The sequence below is a fragment of the Aotus nancymaae genome, unplaced genomic scaffold (assembly GCF_030222135.1).
Source record: "Aotus nancymaae isolate 86718 unplaced genomic scaffold, 86718_ANA_hifiasm-v0.15.2.pri h1tg000006l, whole genome shotgun sequence".
Classification (NCBI taxonomy): Eukaryota; Metazoa; Chordata; class Mammalia; order Primates; family Aotidae; genus Aotus; species Aotus nancymaae.
This window is the reverse complement of record NW_026988417.1, coordinates 3,006,924-3,029,434: the sequence shown is the minus strand read 5'-3', so window position 1 is coordinate 3,029,434 and position 22,511 is coordinate 3,006,924. Positions and strand designations below refer to the sequence as shown.

General features: G+C 60.1%; 2 protein-coding genes across 11 annotated transcripts in view; both read right to left on the bottom strand.

The window, feature by feature from the left end:
- ADD1 (adducin 1) overlaps positions 1 to 984 on the bottom strand; it is an 89,512-nt gene extending 88,528 nt beyond the window's left edge. For all 8 annotated transcript variants that reach the window (XM_012466846.3, XM_012466839.3, XM_012466847.2 and 5 more), the window contains exon 1: positions 798 to 984. The gene's annotated coding sequence lies outside the window, so the exon portion shown is untranslated. The remainder of the gene's footprint in view (positions 1 to 797) is intronic.
- Positions 985 to 4,596: 3,612 nt separating this feature from the next.
- The window catches only part of SH3BP2 (SH3 domain binding protein 2), a 42,411-nt gene continuing 24,496 nt past the window's right edge, over positions 4,597 to 22,511 (bottom strand). For all 3 annotated transcript variants that reach the window (XM_021666990.2, XM_012466855.3, XM_012466854.2), the window contains exons 2-13: positions 19,180 to 19,319; positions 16,402 to 16,504; positions 14,593 to 14,710; positions 14,160 to 14,230; positions 12,994 to 13,082; positions 12,632 to 12,700; positions 10,191 to 10,845; positions 8,717 to 8,825; positions 8,421 to 8,476; positions 7,991 to 8,072; positions 7,348 to 7,407; positions 4,597 to 6,704 (exon numbers count right to left, since the gene is read on the bottom strand). In XM_021666990.2, coding sequence (XP_021522665.1) covers positions 6,567 to 6,704; positions 7,348 to 7,407; positions 7,991 to 8,072; positions 8,421 to 8,476; positions 8,717 to 8,825; positions 10,191 to 10,845; positions 12,632 to 12,700; positions 12,994 to 13,082; positions 14,160 to 14,230; positions 14,593 to 14,710; positions 16,402 to 16,504; positions 19,180 to 19,315 — 1,686 coding nt within the window. In that variant the 5' untranslated portion in view covers positions 19,316 to 19,319 and the 3' untranslated portion in view covers positions 4,597 to 6,566. The remainder of the gene's footprint in view (positions 6,705 to 7,347; positions 7,408 to 7,990; positions 8,073 to 8,420; positions 8,477 to 8,716; positions 8,826 to 10,190; positions 10,846 to 12,631; positions 12,701 to 12,993; positions 13,083 to 14,159; positions 14,231 to 14,592; positions 14,711 to 16,401; positions 16,505 to 19,179; positions 19,320 to 22,511) is intronic.

The following is a 22,511-nucleotide window of genomic DNA, read 5'->3' as shown; positions in this document are numbered from 1 at the left end:
GGTCTTTAGAGATATGACAATTGCTTTTTGTCATTCTAAGCACAAATTACGCTGAAACCAACAAGTTGCAGGTGAACCAAAATATGTTTTTCAAGATGGGTATGGATAAAGTGAATGCAAATTACCTTCCAACTATCTTGAGCCACTAATTACAAGAGCAAAGGTAAAAGTCATAAGAGGGAAAGGCCCTTTGACGTCTCCAAAAAAACGAAAATAAAAGATTAAGAAAAAACAAAAGAGAGGGAGGGCAAAGGTGACCAACATCCCCATCGCTGATAAGTTCCAGGACTAGCTCTTGGGCATCCGTCGGCAGATTTGGCTTTTCGATTTTGGCAGAAGCCGTCGTTTTTAAACAGGAGAGCCGACCGGCAGGACCCAGATGCGTCGGTACACAAACGAGCAGCCAGCGCTGCGGTCCGCGGACCCGGTCTCACGAGCACGATGCTGACCAGCGTCCGCCCCGGGTCCTCCTCCTCCGCCCCGACCCCTGCAGCCCATCGGCGGGCGGGGAACGAGCGGTCCGGGCCGCTTGCGCGGAGAAGCCTCGTCCCCGGGGTCCTGTCCCGAAGACAGGTCTGCGGCGCCCTCGCTCCCAGGCTCGGCCCAGGCCAAAGGCCCCGCAGGGACCCCTCCGAGACGCCCTCGGCGCGCCGCAGCGGCCTCCCCGCCCCCCGCGCTGCCAAGGCCGCCGCAGGCCCCGCGGCCCCCGCCCGCCGCAACCGCGGCCCAGTTCCCCGCACCCCCGCTGCCGCCTCAGCCCGTACCGGGCCCCTGCCACCCCCGCTCGCGGGCCTCACCTCAGAAGAGAATCGTGGGGCAGCGCGCGGGATTCCGGGGTCCCAGTACAGCCACCGCCCGTCGGCTCCGGCTCCGCCCCCGCCCGCTTAGCGCACCCTGGCCCGCAGCCGCGGCCCGCCAGGCCTCTCCGCCCCTCAGCCCCTCCGCTAGCCCCCACCGCCCGAGCTGGGTGCGGCCTGCGGCGCTTCAGCCCAACAACGCGCCTCTCCATAGGCCGAGCTGCGCAGCACTACCGAGCAATGTACTCTGCGATTGGGTGGGCTCAGAAGGGGCGGGGCATCTGTGGGCGGGGCGAGCGGACTCGCGGAACCCGCCTCAGGGCGACCCCACGGGGGCCTGCGGACGTCCAGGGTCCGGCGCGGAGGGTCCCCCGGCCGGCAGCTTCGGGCGCCGAGTCATGGCTTCACTGGCCTCATAGCTGACGATGGCCGGGTCGGCTACGGCGAACCCCAGCCAGATCCGCTGGACACGGTTTCATTGTTGTTGACCTGGCGTCTATCGCGGGCCCGTCCTCGGCCGGAGGGGCTGTCGGAGCCCTGGGACTCTGCCCGCCGCCGCCGCCCGCCCTGCGCGCTCCCCCAGCAGACTGGCCCTGCCCCGCCTGCCCCCGCGCCGTGCGGTCCCCAGGCCGAGTTTTGGGGCCCGGGTGGGGTCAGGGCAGCAAGGCCTGTGGGTCCCGATAAGGCTCCACAGCGTACAGCTGCCTGGCACCCGGGCCGGACTGCGGGTGCTGAGGGGACGAGCACGAGCCACCTCCGCACCACCAGGGAGTGAGACTGCGGGGCTTTGGCAGGCCCAGGCCCGCTGCCAGCGACCTGGAGGGCAGCCTCAGACCAGCAGCTTCCCACACACTGTCCCTCCTGCTGGAGCATCTGACACCCAAAAAGACCAAGCGAGACGAATGGGCACGGCTGCTTGCCCTCTTCACACCCATGGAAAGCTGAGGTCCAGAGCTGGGCAGTGGCAGAAGTGTGTGGAATCCAGACCTCCCTGCCCAGCAGGAGCCTCTGTGACAATGCCCCACAAGGGTCAGGGATACTGTCTGGATGGGAGTCAGCGACCCCTGTTCTAAGACCATTTCTGTTGGACGTTGGCTTTTCCAAGATGACTTTTCTGACAAGATCACAATATTGTCTCATGCACTTCTGTTTCCCATCGTTAATCACTAGGGAAATGCAAATCAAAACCACTGCGGGATACCACTTAACATTCATTAGGATGGCTGTTGATGAAGCGGGTGGAGCGGGGAGCCGGGCGGGCGCAGTGGCTCCAGCCTAAAATCCCAGCACTTGGGGAGGCAGAGGCAGGAGGATAGCCTGAGCCCAGGAGTTGACCGACTGACTGGATAACATAAAAAGACCCTATTCTTTACAAAAACGAGAAGAAAAAAAAAGTTTCAAGCGGGAGGGGAAGGAGGAAGAACAGGAAAAAAAATAAGTGTTGGCAAAGATGCGGAGAAATTGGAACTTTTATGCGTGGTTGATGGGAATGTAAAATGGTGCAGCTGCTGTGGAAAACCATATAGAGGTTCCTCAAAAAATTAAACCTATAATCACCACACAAGCCAGCAATTCCACTTCTGGGTATATACCCAAAAGAAATGAAAACAGATATTTGTACCATGTTCATAGCAGCATTATTCATAATAGCCAAAAGGTGGAAGCAACCCAAGTGTCCGTAAAAGATTAATAGATAAAATGTGGTACAGTATATACACATACGATGGAATACCATTCAGCTTTAAAATGCAAGGAAATTCTTTTTATTTATTTGGGTTTCGTGCATTTTTTTGGAGACGGGATCTCACTCTGTCGCCCAGGCTGGAGTGCAGTGTTGCAACCATGGCTCACTGCAGCCTTGACCTCCCAGGCTCAAGGGATCCTCCTGTCTCAGCCTCCCAAGTAGCTAGGACTACTGGCACGTGCCAACATGCCCAACAAATTTTTGGTATTTTTGGTAGGGACAGGATCTCACTATGTTGCCAGGGCTGATCTCAAACTCCTAGGCTCAAGCAATCTTCCCAAATCCAAACTCAGCCTCCCAAAGTGCTGGGATTACAGGCGTAAACCCATAAGCCACAATGCCTGGCCTAAGGGAAGGAAATTCTGATGCATGCTACAACACGAATGAACACTGAAGACATGCTACGTGAAATAAGCCAGTCACAAAAAGATAAAGGTATGATTCCACGTGTATGAGGTGTCTAGTAGTCAAATTCAGAGAGACAAAAGGTAGAATGGTGGTTGCAAAGGGCTGGAGGAATGGGGATTTAATGTTTAATGGGTATAGAGTTTAAGCTTGGGGTGATGAAAAAAGTTCTGGAGATGGATGGTGGTGATGAGTGAACAATAATATGAATATATGCAAAGCCACAGCACTGTACACGTTAAAATAGTTTAAATGATAAATTTTATCATATGAAATGTTTACCATAATAAAACAATTTTAAAGCTATTAAAATATTCCTTCCTTTTCCAACTACAAAAAAGAAAAGAGCTGGGCGCCATGACTAGTGCCTATAATCCTAGCAATTTGGGAGGCGAAGGTGGGCAGATTGCCTGAGCTCAGGAGTTCGAGACCAGCCTGGACAACGTGGCAAAATGCCATCGCTACTAAAAATACAAGAAATTAGCCAGCTGTGGTGGCAGGCGCCTGTAATTCCAGCTACTCAGGAAGCTGAGGCATAAGAATTGCTTGAACCCAGGAGACAGAGGTTGAAGTGAGCCGAGATTGCACCACTGCACTCCAGCCTGGGTGACAGAGAGAGACAGTGTCTCCAAAAAAAAGAAAAGAAGAAAGGAAAAAAGAAATACTGTCTTGGGTGAGGGTTTCAAAACATACTGAGTTAGAATTGCATATACACAACAATATCAAGTAATGAGGGAGACCAATAAAAGTCACCTGAGGTCCTCAGGCTGTCCAGGAGGGGAGTGAAAGTCACCTGAGGTCCTCAGGCTGTCCAGGAGGGGAGTGAAAGTCACCTGAGGTCCTCAGGCTGTCCAGGAGGGGAGTGAAAGTCACCTGAGGTCCTCAGGCTGTCCAGGAGGGGAGTGAAAGTCACCTGAGGTCCTCAGGCTGTCCAGGAGGGGAGTGAAAGTCACCTGAGGTCCTCAGGCTGTCCAGGAGGGGAGTGAAAGTCACCTGAGGTCCTCAGGCTGTCCAGGAGGGGAGTGAAAGTCACCTGAGATCCTCAGGCTGTCTAGGAGGGGAGTGAAAGTGTTTATTCATTAACTCTAGACTTCAACAAGAATAGAGAGTGTATAACTCTGACTAGGAGAAGGGGGTAAATGAAATGATTTAAGTTGTTCAATCCAAAGAAGAGGAAAAGGAGAGAAAAGGGAGGAAAAACCCCACAAACACAAGTGAGACAATACCTAGCACAAAATAAGACGGTAGATTTAACTACGTCAAATACACGGTGAACAAAGATGTGTTTTATATGCTATTAACAAACAAAACAATGAAATTAAAAATACACAATTTACAATAGACTAAAAGAAACATAAGGGCCAGACGTGGTGGCTCACGCCTGTAATCCCAGCACTTTGGGAGGCTGAGGCGGGTGGATCACAAGGTCAGGAGATCGAGACCATCCTGGTCAACATGGTGAAACCCCATCTCTACTGAAAATACAAAATTAGCTGGGCGTGGTGGCACGCACCTGTAATCCCAGCTACTCGGGAGGCTGAGGCAAGAGAATTGCTTGAACCCGGGAGGCAGAGGTAGCAGCAGGCCGAGATTGCGCCATTGCACTCCAGCCTGGGCAACAGAGCAAGACTACATCTCAAAATTAACAAAATAAAATAAAATTTTACAGGAAGAGAAACTGTGGCCACAGCGGGGGAGTGGCATGACTTCCTAAGCGAGTTCAGGTCAGACAGGGCAAAGAATTCTGACCGCACGGAGGAGGAACGGCTGGTTTTCCAGAGACGGAGCAGAACCACAGAAGCTCCCTGTGCCCTAGCCTCAGCCGTGGCCCGACCCCTCTCCCCAGGGAGGCTAAAGGGAAACCCCTGCAGAGGTGGCCTTGGTCACCTGGTTCCTGGAAGCAGCTGACTGCCGGTGCCCACAGGGCCTGTCGTTCCACCACACCCTACGGCCCCCTGGGGCCACAGTCTCCCACATCTGCTCACCAGCCTCATCACTTGCTTCCTCCAGCAGACCACAGGCCCCCAGAACACACCCCGGGGAAGGGGCCGCGGGACCGCCTCCCAGGAGTCAGTCACTGTCAGTGGCACAAGTGCTGGCCTCAGTTCAGCTTTCCCTGACATAAAGCGCTGAGAAAAATCACAACAATCCTAGGGTCCCTGCCAGCCCCGACCTCCCCCCGAGTCTGTTTCATTAAAAATTCAGCCCGGAGGGTGTGCCCAGGAGAGTGACTTGCTGGAACTCAATGGTAGAAAGTGAGGGGACAGATTGGGGCTGGGCCCAAGCCAGGCATTGCCTGGAGGGCTTGGGCATCTGAGTACCACCACCCCTACCCACCCTTGGTCTACCTAGGACCCACTGTTCCTTCCCATCATGGCTGTCACTTCCTCCAAGAAGTCTTCCTGGAGCCCCGAGTCCCTGCAAACCCAGCTGCCCTAGACGCTATGCCATAAGCACCTCCTACCCCGCTGTCCGCAGACTGGGCTGTGAACTCAAACTCAGCCAGGCCAGAGGCCCCCTGTCTGGAATGGGAACAGGCACACAGGAGGTACCCAGTAACCGCTTGCTAATGCAGGTGATGAACCAGATGTAGCTGCAGGGCCTTCTAGCTCTATAGCCCATTCAGTGGATGCCGAGTTCTGGAACGGGGACAGGCACGAGGAGGTCCCCAATAACCGTGCACTAACGCAGGGAATGAACCAGCCGTAACTGTAGGGTCTTCTGGCTCTGCCCTGGCCTGACCCAAGGCAGCAGAACTGGTGCATGGGGCGTGGGGCCCCATCCCAGACAGCCCAAGTTTGGGTCCTGATCTGTTACGCACTGTGTACCCTGGGGAAGTCACTTTAGCAGCCTGCACCCTGGAAGACAAGACCACCACCTCCTGGGGTTGAAGCACTTGGACATCAGTGTGGGCACCCAGAAAGCTGGTGACGCCCTCCTTCCCAATTGAGCCCCAGCCCCGAGGCAAAGGTCATCGCTGCTTTATTGGAGGCAACAGCCCCTACTGGAGCCTGTGTCTTAGCGTTCCTTGGGGGTCCCAGGGCCAGCCCCAGCCCCCAACCAGCTGCCCCAACCCTGCCTGGCTCCCAGCCCACTGTGGGGTTTGTGTGCTGGGGGGACCAGTTTCCTGTCCTCGCAGCCCAGGCAGGGGCTTGGTCCTGGGTTTCTGGGGTTGGGACGGGGCAAGGTCGTGTGGGATAAGAGAGTCCCCTCGCCCTCTGGAGCCTGGAGCCTGGTCCAGCCCTGGAGCCCAGCCTGCTGGATGAAACTGGCTGGGTCCTAGAAGACATCCATCATGGAGGCCCTAGGCGAGCACAGACTTGCTCCCGCTCACCCTCCCACGTGGGCCCGTGTCCATCGGTGTGGCCTGGGGTCAGCGCTCACCCTCCCACGTGGGCCCGTGTCTGTCGGTGTGGCCTGGGGTAAGCGCTCACCCTCCCACGTGGGCCCGTGTCTGTCGGTGTGGCCTGGGGTCAGCGCTCACCCTCCCACGTGGGCCCGTGTCTGTCGGTGTGGTCTGGGGTCAGCGCTCACCCTCCCACGTGGGCCCGTGTCCGTCGGTGTGGCCTGGGGTCAGGGCCCCTGTGACTGCCTCAGCCTGGCAGCCACACGGGCAGGCATCACCTGGGCCCGGTGTAGCCGTAGGGGTGCCGCAGCAGCAGACTCTGGTGGCTGGGCAGCACGTGGGTGTGGTAGTGCTCCACCATGCTGCCCACACTCACAAACAGGACCTCTCCCTCCAGGTAGAACTTAGAGTCCTGTGGGGCAGACAGGGGAAGCGTCAGTGGGGCCAGGCCAGTCTGCAGCTCTGGGCCTCAGTCTCCCGTCTGTAAAATGAGGCAGCAGCAGCAATGGCGGCATCGCCAGGCCAGCTCCTGGCTGTCAGTGTGACCCCCAGCTTGGCCTCCGAATCGGGCCTGTGCTCTCCATGTTCCCACCTCACTTCCCCTCCGTCCCAGTGTCCAGGAGCCTGCACCCGGAGCACTGCAGGCAAGGTCGATAAATGAACCTAGGGACTGGGCCAGGTGCGGTGGCCCGTGCCTGTAATCTCAGCACTGTGGGAGGCTGAGGTGGGAGGACTGCTTGAGCCCAGGAGTCTGAGAACAGCCTGAGAAACAGTGAGACCCTTGTCCCCACAAAAAGAAAAAGGGAAGCAACCCGGGGTCTAGGCTGACCACCCATCCCCTCTAGGGTCAGTGGAGGACAAAGCTAGGCCAGGAGAGGAGGGAGGCTGAGCAGGAGGGGTGGGGGATGAGGGATGGTGGAGGGGGAGGCCGGGGGAGGTATCCCAGAGCTGCCGGTCTTAGTCTACCTGCTGCCTATGCCTGATCAGGGAGATTCTGCCCTGCCCCTTGCCACGCCATGTGGCCGGGGTCCCTGTCCCACTCAGAGCCCTCTCACCTTCTCAAAGATGCGATAGTTCCTCAGTTTGTTGGAGGTTTCATCCCACACAACCAGAACCTACAGGAGGGAAGCAGGAAGCTGATAGCTTCAAGAGACAGCAGGACCACCCTCGGGGTACCATGGGTCAGGGAGAGGGGGACAGAAGCATCAAGGCTGGGTCCTGTGGCCCTTGGGAAAGGGGAGGGGCTCCAGACCACCTGCACAGGGACAGCAGGGATGACACTGGCAGCCCTGAGAAAGCCTCTGAGCAACAGCTCATAACCACCAATAACCACTCCGACGCACCCGGGAGAGCGCGGCCCAGTGAGTCACACCTTCACGCTCGGAGGGACGTGGGCAGCCCTGGCGTTCCCACTGTCCCAGGTGGCCTCCCCAACCCCAGTGCAGAGCCCTACCCCACCTGAGTCCTGGCCCCCACTGGGAGGTGGCCATCACTGCCCCCACTTTGCAGATGGAGATCCATTAGAGAATAGACTGGGGGGCGCTGCTGGGCAGAGAATTCGGCTGAGACGCCAAGTAAGAGTCCACAAGGGGAGTGGTCTAGGAACTGGGGAGTCCTGGGCCCGCCCACAGCCTGGGTGCCTGGAGAGGCAGAGGGGCCAACAGCATGGAGCGCTGGGCATCTTCCCCAGGCACCTACCTTCCCCAACTTGGTAGAGGAGTTCCGGATGCAGTAGAGTCCATCCTGGGGCTCTCCCCGGGGGCTGGTGGCCTTGAACAGCCTAAAATAAGACAGTCATATTGGCGGGTGAGCCCTCCGCAGGCAGCTTCCACGGGGACCCTCCCGCCCCGCTCCCAAGCCTGGCTTTCTGTCCCCTCGCTGTTGTAGGTCTCAGGTGCTAAGGGTGTCCGGCTGCCGTGAGGCTGGGGAACCAGCCCGGCAGAGCCCAGCCCAGCCAGGGTGTCAGTGGGGCAACAGACAGAGCAGGGGCCCACTCCTCTGGTTTCTGCTGCACACAGGGCCATGTGCTTGTGCCAGCAACCCCCCAGCACAGAAGCTAGTGAGGGGGACAGAGCAGCAGGAAGACGGGGTGCAGCGGGGGACCCAGCACATGCAGGGCTTTGCTGACCTTTCCACTTCGCAGGATTCCGTGGTGTTGATGAAGACCGAGTTGGGGAGTGGCACCTGCAAGAGGCTGATGGTGTCAGTGCCAAGGTCGGAGTCATCCCCCCGCACCACCACTCCCCGACAGCAGCCACCGGTCCCAGGATCCGGGGCTTTGCTTGGTGCTGCGCTCCCCTAGGATCCCGGGTTCTGGGGGCTCTTCGCTCAGGATGGCCGGTGAGGGGCTGTCCTGGCCTATGGCTCTCCCACCACCTGTCCATCTACTGGCCACGGGGACCTGGGCTCGCTGCTCAGCCTTGCCTTCTCATAGTCCTCGTCTGAGTCCTCCCCATCACTGTCAGCCTGCGAGGGTTGCCGCGGCTTTTCAAAGGAGAAGCTCCTGAAACTCTGCCCATCGGGGGGCGATCGCCTGGAGGAGTAGGGAGAGAAAGGCAGGACCATTTCACAGTCAGACACGGGGCAGGCCACCCTCTGCTCCCCTCCCCACTCCGCCCTGTGTGAGGACACAAGCTGCCTGCTATGGCCCCTGTGACCATAAAAGGCCCAGGACAACAGAGATCCAGGAGAGGTTGGTTCGTGGTGACCGTCCTGGGGCAGCAGGAATCGCCTGACACCTGAGGGCTGCCATGGATGCTGGCAAGGGGGGCCCGAGGGCCCAAGCTCAGTGTCCACACCATGACCAAGTGCTCTGGACGCTCTTGGGGAGGGCAGGTCTGGCCTTGGCCAAATCACAGCCCACTCAGAGCCACAGGGGAGTGGAAGATGTGAACTAGATGAACAATGCAATGTGATCCCAGGGGACGCCCATGGGACAGTCCTGCACGCCTCCCTGTGTGGCTAGGTGGTCCCGCTCAGCAAAGCCTCAAAGGCTCTAGGGAGGATTAACGGAGCCACGCCAGCATGGGCGGCCAGCTTGTGGGTGCGGCTGAGCCCTGGACCGCTGTGCCTTCCGAGCATCTGCACCTCTGCAGCCCTTGTTAACCAGAACCACGAGCGTGGCCAGGGCGGCTCACAGGCGCGTCCACACAAGCAGCGGTTGTCTCACAGGTGTGTGCAGAGCCCTAGGAGAAGGGCACTCGCGGGTGGGCAAGGGCATTCGGGGGTGTGCGTGCAGCCAGCACACCCATGCAAAGCCTGCCCTGCAGTTCCTGGAGCCTTTGCCTGCCAGGCAAAGCACGAAGCCTGCCTGGGGCCCAAATGCCTTTGACCACAGCCATTGGTGTGGGTGACTCTGTGGGAATGGGGGAACAAACTGGTCTCCTGGCACTTCCCAGAAATAAAGCAGAAAACATTTCAGCTGAACGCAGTGGCTCACGCCTGTAATCCCAGCACTTTGGGAAGCTGAGGCAGATGAATCACTTGAGGCCAGGAGTTCAAGACCAACCTGGTCATCTCTACTAAAAATACAAAAAATTAGCCGGGCGTGTTGGCAGGTGCCTGTAGTCCTAGCGCTTTGGGAGTCTGAGGCAAGAAATCACTTAAACCCGGGAGGCGGAGGTTGCAGTGAGCTGAGATTGTACCACTGCACTCCAGCTTGGGTACCAGAATGAGACCCTGTTTCAAAAAGAAAAAAAAAAAACCAAAGCATTTCCAGCAGGCTTCAGGACTGTCATGGACGTGCTCCACGCTTCACCAAAGCAGACTGGAGGCATCAGGGAACCTTCCCATCCTTGCACCCGGTACCGCGTCATGGGCTAAGAGTGCCAGGGGTGGGGGGTGGGCAGAGTGCCCATCAGAGGCCAGACCAGGGCTTCCAGTCACCACACAAACTCACTGGAGGTGGGGGAGCTGCGACTTCTCCGGCCTGGGCAGGACTGCAGGCCGTGCTGTGGCCTCAGGCACTGGCAGTTTCAGCGCAGGAGGTCGGGGAGCCACGGGGGGTACAAAGAGTCCGGGCTTGGCCACCTCCCTCGGGGTGTCCTCTTCAGCTGTCTTCAAGAACTTGGGCTTGTTGGCTGGCACAGGTGGGGGCTCAGATGTGGGCGGTCCCCTTGGGGACAGATGGAAGGACTTGAGTTTGTCACAGTTTCTGGAGGTGGCAGTGGCCAGGGTGGTGGCACTGGAAGTGGAGCAGGCCCCGTGGCCAGGGCTCCAGGGCTCCGGGGTGGGGCTGGCACTCTCTCGGAAGCAAGGGGGTTTCCGAAGGCCGGGTGTGGTGGGCACACTGCCCACTGGGGGGTCGCTCATCCTCCGGGAGGTAGCGGGTACCCTGGGGCAAGGCTCAGCCCGCCTCAGGCCCAGTGGGTTCCTCTTGGAGTCCTCGGCAGCCAGGCCAACATCTGGGAGGCCGTGCTTAGGGGGTGGGGGTGGCAGCAGGAGACTAGGGCCCTTGGAGGTAAAGGAGTGGGCCCGGGGCATGTCAGAGAAGGCTGGCTTCCTGGGCACAGGCACTGGGGGTGGTGGGTAGGCCGGTGGGTGTGTCAGGGCATCTGCAGAGCAAAGAGACCCATGTTGGACCCTGACAGAGGCTGGGCCAACACTACCCTCTGCTGGCAATGGTCGGCAGGGCCAACCAGGAGTGTGACCCGTGGTAGGCCCACCCACGGCCTGCCCACCCCTGCAGCCCAACACCCAGCACTCCCATCCTGCCTTCCCCAGGGTCCCAGACCACCCACCGCCCCCAGTTGTCCCCATCCATCCTCCCTATGGCAGCCTGTGGACGCTTCCTGAAGCCTAGAAGACACCTGAGGAGCCATCGGGTTCCCAGAGGTGGAAAGAAGTGAAAGGAAGTCAAGGAGGACCTCAGGGCTTGGCCGGAGCGGGAGGGAGGACAGAATTCCAAAGGACAGGGCGGAGGAGCTGCTGCGAGGAAGGTAAAGGCCTGTGTTTGTTCAGAACAAGTCCAGAAAGCTGTGAGACACCAGGGGACGCAGGGGGATGGTCAGGGCATGAGTGCAGAATTCAGGGGTCCTGGCTGGACATGAGTCAGAGCCAGCAGCCTGCAGATGACCTGGGTATCACCCGGGGAATTCTGGAGAGGAGTGAGGCCTGAGCCCCAGGTATCCCTTACGGGGCCGGCACAGGAGCTGAGGAGGCAGAAGACCCTGGGGGCATGGGGCGCCTGGAAGACGGGCAGGCGAGGAACAAGGCAGGTGCCAGGCTGGGCTGGCTCAGGACTGACCGCTGGAACTGGGAATGGGGAGGCCACAGGAGTCCTGGATGAGAAATGTTTTGGGGAGAGGTCGAAGGGGGTCCAGAGGGAGGGAGAGCCCTGGCGGCTCCCCAGGCCCGTCTCTAGCCTCGCTGGGCCTCAGCTCAGGGCGGGGCAGACGGAGCCTGAGCTCACCAGGGCTGGGCCAGCCAGGCTAAGACCGGAGGCAGGAGTGTGCAGGCAAGGGGATGGGCGTGGCGAACACTGTGGGATGAGAGCTCTGCATGGAAGGAAACTGAGGCAAGCAGCTGGCAGATCCTGGTGGGCTGAAGGACTGTTGGCACTGGGGCCCCAGAGGGAAGGAGGGAGGGAGTCACAGGAGAAGAGGGGCTGGACCGGAGACCCTGAAGGTGAAAGGGGACGGGCGGCAGAGAGGACACGGGGTCGGGGGCTGGAGTTAGCAGAGGCCAGGTCAGTGAGGACGGGGCAGAAAAAGAAAGAGGCAGGGCGGGTGCGTGGAAGACGGAAGGATCAGGGCTCAGCCCCAGACATAAGGAAACTGACCAGATGAGAGGGCTGGAGAGATAATGGGGAGGGAAGAAAGGAGGGAGGGGACAGAGGAGGACAGAGGCACATCCTCCCCACCCAGCTCGCGCTTCCATCATCCACGTGGGACCACCTGTCTCAGCCTGTCTCCTTGACTGGGCTGTGTGCTGCAGGTGGATGGATGCTGGGGTGGGGTGGGGTGGGGTAGGGCATAACCTGGCCTGCAGCAGCATCCACACGAGCTGGCAGCCATGGGGACATGGACTGGCCCTGAGTCTGTGCGCTCCTCAACACGCTTCCTTCCCCATCCTCAGCCTCCAGGGCCGCCCTGGCTCCACCTGGCACCGCCGTGTACCCACCCCGCCTCCTGGGAGGTGGGAAGAGCAGATAAGCCGAGCTGGCGGCAGGTACGCCTCTTCCGCTCCAATCCTCAGAATACTTGGGCCACAGAAGAGAAACAGAGGCCACCCAGGGCGGTACCTGGGCCAGCATCCCCAGCCTCAGAGGGGCTCTGCTCTTGGTCCCAGCCCCTGCTTCTCACACACCCACAGCTCCCCAGGCCCACCGGCCCCACCTACCCTCAAGCTTTCCGGGCTCCGGGGAGTCGGGCTCCATGTAGGAGTCGTCCTCGTCATCATGCTCATAGTCTGCGTGGGAGGGGCGGGGGGTGAGGGCCAAAGCGGCCCCGGACCAGTCTCCAGGCAATGCTCCGTGCACAGCTGATCCCAGGAGGCAGGGGGCGAGCACCGGCTGGGCGGACTGTGAGTCCAGACCCTGCTGCCAAAGGCCAGGGCCCTGGATGCCACTGCGCTCTGCCAAAGAGCACAGCCCAACACACCTCCCTCTCCTCCGCAGCGGCCGAGAGGAGGGCTGGGCCCCTCACTGTCAGCGGCCAGGTGAGGACAGGTGGACGGGCAGCGGATGCAGAGTAAGACCTCACCTTCATTGTCCGTCGGGTATGGGGAGAGGCTGATATCCACAGGCCGCTCGACTGCACCGTAGAAGCTGTCTGTGTCTGAGCTGGAGTCACTGCAACGCAGGGTGGGTCGGGGTGCACAGTGAGCACCAGCCCTGGGAGGTCCCTTGACGCTCACACAAAGGTACACACAGGCACACACATGGATACGCCAACAGATTCACAGAGGGGCACGTGTACACACATGCACACACAGGGACACAGGGACACAGACATGGATATACACACAAAGACACAGGGACACGCACAGACATGTAGACACACAGACACAAGGACCCCATCACACAGACGTGCAGGTACACAGATAAACACAGACACAAGACAAGCACAGACATGCACACAAAGACACACAGCAACACGTGGACATACACACACAGTTACAAGGACAGACTCAGGAACTGGAGGCTGTGGTGCCGCCATTCCATGCCCCTGCGGCCACTTGCTACCCCTCCTGCCCCAAAAGGATGGCCACCCTGGCCACGCCCACATCTCCACCTGCTCCTGCCTCAACAGGGTTGGGCGATGCTGGGCTGGGCCCAAGGCAGGACAGCTTGGAACAGGGGCCAGGAGCTCGGGGTCAGGCAGGGACCTGCAGGGCAGCCTTGAGTGTGCCCAGCCCTCCCCGGGCCTCCTGTCCCCGTCTGTGAAAGGACCGGAAGGTCTGTTCCCTCCGCACGTCTCAGGACAGGCAGTTCCAGCCCAGAGAGTATCTACTGTGCATTGGGCCAGCTCAAGGGAAGACTGCCAAGGCTTGGACTGCCCTGTGGCGCTCTGCCTGGAGATCCGTTCTGGTCTCACTCCGAGTGAGCCAGGGTGGGGTAGGGGGCTGGGAATGCAAAGCACCCAGATGCTGCCGTTCTGGGCCTCCCTGGCCGGGGACGTGGAAACACCCATGACCCCAACAGGAACTACCCACAGTGGTGACACAGAAACAGACGTGCAAGACAGGCTGGAGGTAGACAGGAGCAGAGAGACGCGTGCACGACCACACACGCGGCCCAACTGGCACCTCCAGGAAACGTTGAAGGAGGGGATACTGTGCCAAGTCCAGGGCTGGGAGGCAGACGCCCAGGTCAGGCCCAGGAGTCCAGGGACCCCCACCACCCGGTATGCCCCAGGCCCAGGGTCACCTGGTGTCCAGGGGCAGGTCCTTCTTCTCGTGGAAGTGGCCAATCTCCCTGCGCAGCAAGGCCATCCAGCTCTGCAGGTCAGCGGGGCTGCGGTGGGCACGGTGCCACCAGGGCGGGCCCCACAGCACCTCTCCACCCTCACTGCCCCACCTGCTCTGCTGTGACTCCCAAGGTCAGGGGAGGCGACCCTGCTGGGTACAGCATGACTGTGTGTATCCCCTCAGCCCACAGGGGCACCTCCCGGGACAGCATGTTCCTTGTGTGGGCGCTGGCACCAGGCTCTGGGCATGGGGATGCGTCTGCGGCAGCAGCGACCCAGCTCCCTGTGTCCCAGCCACAGCTGCTCCTTGCTGGAGCTGAGAGGCCAGCGCCCTAGGACCGGGAGCCCAAGGCGGGTCCAGCCTGGTGCCTGCAGGCCCACACCCCCAGTCACCTTGCGCTCGTCCTCAGAGGAGGCGGAGAAGAACCACGTGCGGTGCTTCTTGCTGATGTGGATGATCTTGAAGGGGAAAACGTTGTTGGACGTGGTCTCCTCAGCCGCCCGCATCACCCTGAGGGCACGGCGCCAGGGTCACAGCCTGGCTCACAGCTGCAGGGATGGCCTCCCACAGCCCCCACCCGTGAACGAGTCTCTCTGCTCCTGCACCACACCCCAACGGAAGCGGACAGACCTGGGTGGGCCCTGGCTGCTGGGCTGCAGGGGCATGGAGCCCGGTGGGGGCCCCCAGGCAGGTGTAAGGGGGCAGGGAGGGGCACGGAAGAGGGCTGATGAGCGGGCTTCTGGGAGCAGTGGTGAGCAGCAGACGAGGACACACCCCCTTGATGGCCGCCAATGCCGCTTTACATGGACACCACCCTCCCGCCTCTGGCCCCACTTGCCCGGGCCTGCTTGGCCTGCCTGCGGGCCCCACAGAGCTCCGTGCCCCTGCAGCCCAGCGGCAGCCCTGCGTGCATTTTAGGGAATGACTCGTGACTGCTCTGTGGCCCACGCACACAGCCAGGACGTGAGGTTTGCACTGAGATCAAAGTTTACTGTGTGGGAGCCCTGCCAGCCAGGTACTGAGGTAGGTGCACTCATCCGGCCCGTCAGAGCCTGGCCCATCAGGCCCAGCATTCCCTGATGGGCTAGACAATTCCTTGGGGCATGACCGTGTCTGCCACTGGGCCCAGGGTTCATGGCGTGGCTGACACATGCTGGAGGCTGGAAGGCAAAGTGTCCATCTGCAGAAAGGCAATGACCTTCCCCCGGGGACCCCGGAGGCCCGGGGCCTGCTCCATGGGGCCTGCTCCATGCCCACAGGGTCCTTGAGACTCCTCCCTCCGTCTGCCAGTGCCCCATGCCAGCCTGGGGGCCTGGCACTGGGCTGGGTGCTCTGGCAAGGCTGCCCTACCAAGGCTGTGACCAGGGTGCGGGCCAGGCCTAGAGTCGCTCCGAAGGTCCCACTACTGACATGTTATCCCCTTCAAGATCATCCACGTCAGCAAGTCCCATGACTACCATGTGACCCGTGGTTCCTCATAGGCAGGAGGGGCTGGGCCCTTAAGGGGTGGTAAGAGGCACAGACGAATGCTGTGGGGTGCAGGGCTCCGGTGAGGCAGCACCCAGAACCAGAGCCCGGTGCCAGCACTAACCCTCTGCGGGGGGCCAGGCCATGGCTGTGCCAGTGCATCCCTCACACACCTGCCACCTGGCCACCGCCCACCTGCCACCTGGCCACTGTCCGCCTGCCTGTTAGCACAGAAGGCCCTTGAGGGCAGTTCACGGCTCATCACGGGGTAGAGCCTAGCCCAGGACACGTGTGAAGCTGGGAACTGACCCTGGAGCAGGAAATCCTGGGGCCAGGCCTGAGTTTGGGACAGGGCCTGGGCTGGCTGGGGTCTGAGTGGCCTGGAAAGAGGCCACGGTGGGTGAAGGGGCAAGGCAGGGAGGGAAAGGGATGCGGAAGTCACTGGTGGTGGCCGAGGGGAGACTCTGCAGAGCAGGCTGTCCAGGACCCTGGGACCTGTGCATGAAGACACAGGAAGACCTGGCACATCCGGGGTCCTGGGCCTGAGGGCAGGACACGCACAGAGGGCGAGGCACCATGGAGGCTGGGTGGGGAGGGCAGGGGATGGGCACGAAAGCTGCTTCAAGAAACCACTTTCCTTGGGTGGGAATGAGGGGCAAGCCCAGTCAGGGCTCTGCTGGGAGGGACCCGCTGGCCGTGAGGGCCCGAGGTCAGCAGGCAGGACGGGCACTTACCGGTTATAGCCACTCAGGGAGAAGGCGCCCTGCGGAGAGGCGGAGGTGCTGCTCTTGAAGTAGTAGACGCAGCGCTTGTGGATGATGACAAAGCGCAGGGGCCCTGTGGGAGGTGGCAAGGGCAGGGGGAGCCTGGAGGGGCAGCTGCCAAGACCCACTGTGAGGACCCGCCCCAGGGCAACTTGGGGCCAGGTCTCCTGCCTCCAGGTCTCGCCGAATGGAAGAGCAGGGAGCAAGGCTGGCATGCTGCCCCCTCCCCAGGAGCCTACTCTGGGGCCAAATACGGGAAAGTCTGTGGGCACACTGGCTGGCCCCAGAGCGCCACCAGAGGACAGGCCTGGCTGCCCACAAAGAAGTGGGGGGCTGTGTGGAGCTACCACGAGGAAGGACAGAGCCAGGACCAGAGGCCCAGGGAGGCCACGGCTGACTTGCTGGGTGCTGCAGGACTGCTGGAGGCTCCCTCCACCCCAGAGTTACAAGATGGGGACCAAGGCCGCACACAGTGGCTCACGCCTGTAATCTCAACACTTTGAGAGGCCAGGGCGGGTGGATCACCTGAGGTCAGGAGTTCAAGACCAGCCTGGCCAACATGGTAAAACCCCGTTTCTACTAAAAATACAAAAATTAGCTGGGTGTGGTGGCGCATGCCTGTGATCCCAGCTACTTAGGAGGCTGAGGCAGGAGAATCACTTGAACCCGGGAGTCAGTGGTTGCAGTGAGCCAAAATCATGCCACTGCACTCCAGCCTGGGTGACAGAGCGAGACTGTCGCAAAACCTAGTCAGGCATGGTGGCATGCACCTGCTACTTGGTAGGCTGAGGTGGGAGGATCACTTGAGCCCAGGAGGTTGAGGCTGCAGTGAGCTGTGTTCACGCCACTGCACTGCAGTCCGGGTGACACAGTGAGACATTATCTCAAAAAAGTCAAAAATAGGCTGGGTGCAGTGGCTCACGCCTGTAATCCCAGCACTTTGGGAGGCCAAGACGGGCGGATCATCTAAGGTCAGGAGTTTGAGACCAGCCTGACCAACATGGTGAAACCATGTCTCTACTAAAAACACAAAAATTGGGCCAGGCACGGTGGCTCACACCTGTAATCCCAGCACTTTGGGAGGCCGAGGCGGGTGGATCACGAGGTCAAGAGATCGAGACCATCCTGGTCAATGTGGTGAAACCCCGTCTCTACTAAAAATACAAAAAATTAGCTGGGCATGGTGGCGCGTGCCTGTAATCCCAGCTACTCAGGAGGCTGAGGCAGGAGAATTGCCTGAACCCAGGAGGCGGAGGTTGCAGTGAGCCGAGATTGCGCCATTGCACTCCAGCCTGGGTAACAAGAGCGAAACTCCGTCTCAAAAAAAAAAAAAAAAAAAAATACAAAAATTACCTGGGCATAGTGGCACACGCCTGTAATCCCAGCTACTCGGGAGGCTGAAGCAGGAGAATCGCTGGAACCCAGGAGTCAGTGGTTGCAGTGAGCCAAAATTATGCCACTGCACTCCAGCCTGGGTGACAGAGCGAGACTGTCTCAAAACCTAGCTGTGCATGGTGGCATGCACCTGTAGTTCCAGCTACTCAGGAGGCTGAGGCAGGAGAATCGCTGGAACCCAGGAGGCAGAAGTTGCAGTGAGCCAAGATTGCACCACTGCACTCCAGCCTGGGTGACAGTGAGACTCCGTGTCTACAAAAGAAATAAATAAAAAATAAAAATAAATAAAAAATAGGCTGGACGCAGTAGCTCACAGCTTTATAATCCCAGCACTTTGGGAGGCCAAGGTGGATGGATCGTGTGAGCTCATGAGCTCTAGGCCAGACTGGGCAACATAATGAAACTCCATCTCTACAAAAAACTTTAAAAAAACTAACAGGGTATAGTGGCATGCTTGTAATCCCAGCTGAGAGGATCGTCTGAGCCTGGGAGGCTGAGTGACCCATGATAATGCCACTACACTCCAGCCTAGGCAACAGAGCAAGACCCTGTCTCAAAAAACTAAAATAAAGAGGGAGGCTCAGGAGCCCAGAGAGTTTGCCAGTGAGATCCACTGGTGTGGGGCCACCTCCAGGTGGAAAGTCACAGTGAAATCACCCCAGCTCCACTGCCCCAGCCCTGAGCAGCTCCTCCCAGGCTGGAGGCAAGCCAGTTACAGCTCCTCCAAGGAGGCTGTCTGTGCAAAGAGGAGAGCAGCTCAAACAGTGCCTGCACAGAAACCAATAGTCCAGCCTGGGCATCTCAACCAGACAGCCCAGGGCCAGGGAGTCCCTGGCAGAGAACACCTGCTGCTCAGGCCCTGATGCTCTTGACCTCCAGTGTCTCAGCATCTGGGCATTTCTCGAGCCTAAGGGCTCCTTCTTCCTCCCAGCCAGCTGTCCTGGAGGCCAGAGCCTGGGATTACGCAGCTCCAGAGGTCCAGCACCCAGCCAGGACTTGGCATATAGGTTCACTGTGGGCCAAGTGACAAACTAACTCACTGAACACTCACAGATTCAGGGAAGGCAGCACCAGAGGCCAGACCTACGTAGCCACCTGTGGTCCCCGGGCCTGGCTGCAGGCTTGCCAGTGGGCCAGCACTCGCCAGGTGCACGACCCTGGACCCTGCTACAGTCCTGGGGGCTAGGAAGGCCAACCTCAGGTCTTCCAGGGGTGCCAGCCACCAGAGAGGGCTGGGAAAATCCAGAGGGCCCACCATGTGAGGAAGCGGAGGGTCAGAGAGGATGCCCGCTGGCATGGCCAGCCCTGCCCCCATATCCTCCCGCTGTGCTCCCTGCCACCCCGGGGACTCACATTTGAGCAGCTGCAGCTGGGTACCGCCCTTCTTGTGCAGGTAGCCAGCCTTGGCCACGCCCCCAGGCATAGTTAGCAGGTTTTGGGCACCAATGGCCTTCATAGGGACAGGCCAGTGCATCTCCTCAGCCGCCATGAAGCTGCAATCAAGGACAAAGGCATGCGGCTCAGCTACGGTCGGGCAGGAGACGGTCAGGGGACACTGCCAAGATCCAGGAGGCAGCGCGAAGGTAAGGCCATGACAGGCAAGGAAACCCCTTTTCTGAAGGCCTTGGGCTTCTGGGTAGGACCCCAGGCAGAGATAGAGCCACCAGATCCACTCGGTCAGCCCCTGGTCCACTCGGCCACACACCCGACCCAGGGTCCTGAGCGCTGCGTGTAACCTTTTACCTCCACTGGCTCATTCTCACACACCGACTGAGCGCAAGGCCCCGTGGGAGCTGGGTAGAGACGAACGAACTCAGAAAACCTCCAGCCCAGGTAAGTCAGACCTCAGGCCGTAGCTACTCCAAGTCCCAGTGCCAGGTGAGCCTCTAAGGGCCTAGACAGGAAAAGGTAAGCGAGCAGCCGAGAGCCCTCAGTTCCCAGGCCTAACGACCTGGGCTCCCGTCCTGGTGTGACTTTCTGGGAGATTCCAAGCCTCGGTTGCTGGAAGACACACCCAGCCCGGCACATAGCACACTGTTGTCAGCAGGGGCCGTAACTAACCACCATTGGGTGGGCGGGCTGCTGTCCACCCCATCAGCGCGGGGTATCACTCCCCGTCCCTCTGAGGGCTACACAGTGCACAGTCAGTGGAGGACCAGTGCCTGCCTTGGGCTGACCCAGGCCCACGGGACCCAGCGTCATGCCCTGTCCCCTACTCCAGCCCCCCTTACACATGCTCCAGCTGCTCTCCTTGAAATCCACCATGCTGATTCCTGTTTTCTCCTCTGCCTGAAATGACCTCCACCCCTTCCCATGCAGAGAACTTCCACTTGTCCACCAAGACCCAGACTGAGTCCCCTCTTCTGGCTAGGCACCCTCATTGCCAACTTAAATCCAGTGTCTCCCTCACCTCTGATCCCAGTGAACAGCAGCCCCACCTTGTGCTGTTTGCTCTGTGCCTGCCCTCACTCCATCCCGGGCAGGGTGCCTCCTGGGGCCCCAGTGGAGTTAGATGGGAGCAGGCACATGGCCAGTGTCCTGTTAAGCCCTTAGTGGAGCAGCTAAGGTGAGACCCAGATGCCCAGTGGGGCTGGGACTCGTTCCACTACAGCTCCAACCCTCGAGAAAGACATATAAAGAAAACTAAGCCTGGGCAGCATAGCAAGACCCCATCTCTACCAAAATAAAATGTTTTTAATTAGGCACGGTGGCGCACATCTGTAGTCTCAGCTGCTCTAGGCTGAGTCAGGAGGATCACTTGAGCCCAGGAGTTTGAGGCTGCAGTGGGCTATGACCATACCCCTGGACTCCAGCCTGAGCAACAAAGGAAGACACTGTCTATAAATAAATAAAATAAGGCCAGGTGCGGTGGCTCATGCCTGCAATCCCAGCACTTTGGGAGGCCAAGGCAGGCAGATCACTTGAGCTCAGGTGTTCAAGACCAGCCTGGGCAACATACAGAGACCACCATCTCTAAAAAAAAAAAATTAGCTGGGCTTGGTGGTGCACACCTATAGTCCCTGGAGGAGGTGATGCAGGAGGATCGATTGACCAGGAATTCCAGCAGGCAGTAAGCTATGGTTGGCCACTGCTCTCCAGCCTGGGCAACAGAGCTAGAGCTTAAAAAAAAAAAAAAAAAAAAAAATTAAACGAAATAAATAAAAAGAAAAGCATGGCCAGGCGCTGTGGCTCATGCCTGCCAGCACTTTGAGAGGCCGAGGTGGGCGGATCACCTGAGGTCAAGAGTTCGAGACCAGCCTGGGCAATATGGTGAAACCCGTCTCTACTAAAAAAATTAAAAAATTAGCCGGGCGCGGTGGCTCGCGCCTGTAATCCCAGCTACACAGGAGGCTGAGGCAGGAGAATCACTTGAACCTGGGAGGCAGAGGTTGCAGTGAGCCGAGATGGCACCACTGCACTCCAGCCTGAGACTCAGTCTCAAAAAGAAAGGAAAAGAAAAAAGTACTCTCTGCTTTTAGCAAACCAGCCCCCTCCAACAAAAGTGCAAAAGGGACGTCTCCAAGGCCTCAGGCAGTCTTCTGCTGACCTTGGCCCGGGTCACCAGGCTGGACCCCAGCAGCCCCCTCTGCACCCAAAGCCAGGCCCTCCGGGTGGGGAGGGATCAGGGGCGGGTCCCGGCCGCGGGGCCCCCAGTCACAGGCCTAGGTTCGGAACAAAGGTGCCGCCACACCCCGGCGCCCGCCCCACCTCGCCCAGCCAGAGGGAGCCCCGTAGTGAGAATGAAGGAGGGAGGGAGCCACGTGCCCAGCCCGCCCGCGGGGAGCTGCCCGCAGACCGGCAAGCCCCGTGCCGGCCGGAGCCCCCCACGCCCGCCCGCCGGGGCGGCCCACGCCCGCCTTTGTTCCCGCAGGAAGCGCTTGGGCGCACGAGCAGCGCCCGGGGCTCGCGGCCGGGATCCGGGGCTCGCGGTGCGGGGTCCGGACCCCGAGGCTAGGGGCACGGGTGCCGGGTATCAGGGGTCGGGACCCGGTACTCACGGCGTCCACGCGGCGGGCACGGCCGGCTTCCCTCGGGCGACCCACGCCCGTCTCCCCTGCGCGCACCGGCACGGCCCCGGGCCGCGTCCCCCGGCCGCCGCTGCCGCCGCCTCGTCCCAGGCGCCCGCCTCCCGCCGGCCCCAGCTCCGCGGCCGCGACCCCGCCATGCCCGCCGCGCCCGCCGCGCCCGCCGGCCCGGGCCCAGCAGCCGCCGGCTCCTCTCCTCTCGGCGGGGGACGGGGCGGGCAGGTGAGGATCCCGGGCCCGCCCCTCCCGGCCCCGCCCCCTGCGCGTCACCCTGCGCGGCCGCCCCCTGCGGGCCTCAGTTTCCCCACGCTGCACGGAGGGTGGTGGGCGCTGGGGACAGGAGGCCCACGTCTGTCGGTGCAAGAAGGAATCCAAAAGACTTCGCATCGAGCAAAGGAGGCCTCCCGCTCCACTCCCCCAAAGCCTGCGAGTCCAGACAACTTGGTTGGAAATCCGAGACGGGCGCGGAGCCTCGGCTCTGAGGCCCCGCCCAGGTCCCATCCCTCGGGAAAGTGGCCTCTGTAGAACTGCACCTGCACGGGCGGGCGGCGGGCGGGGGCGAGGGAGCCACCACGTACCCCGCCCACATTTTCTCCACTTTCCTGGGGGACTCCACAGGCCTCGAGCTAGAGATTCTCCAAGGAGCCAGGGGTCTGGTCC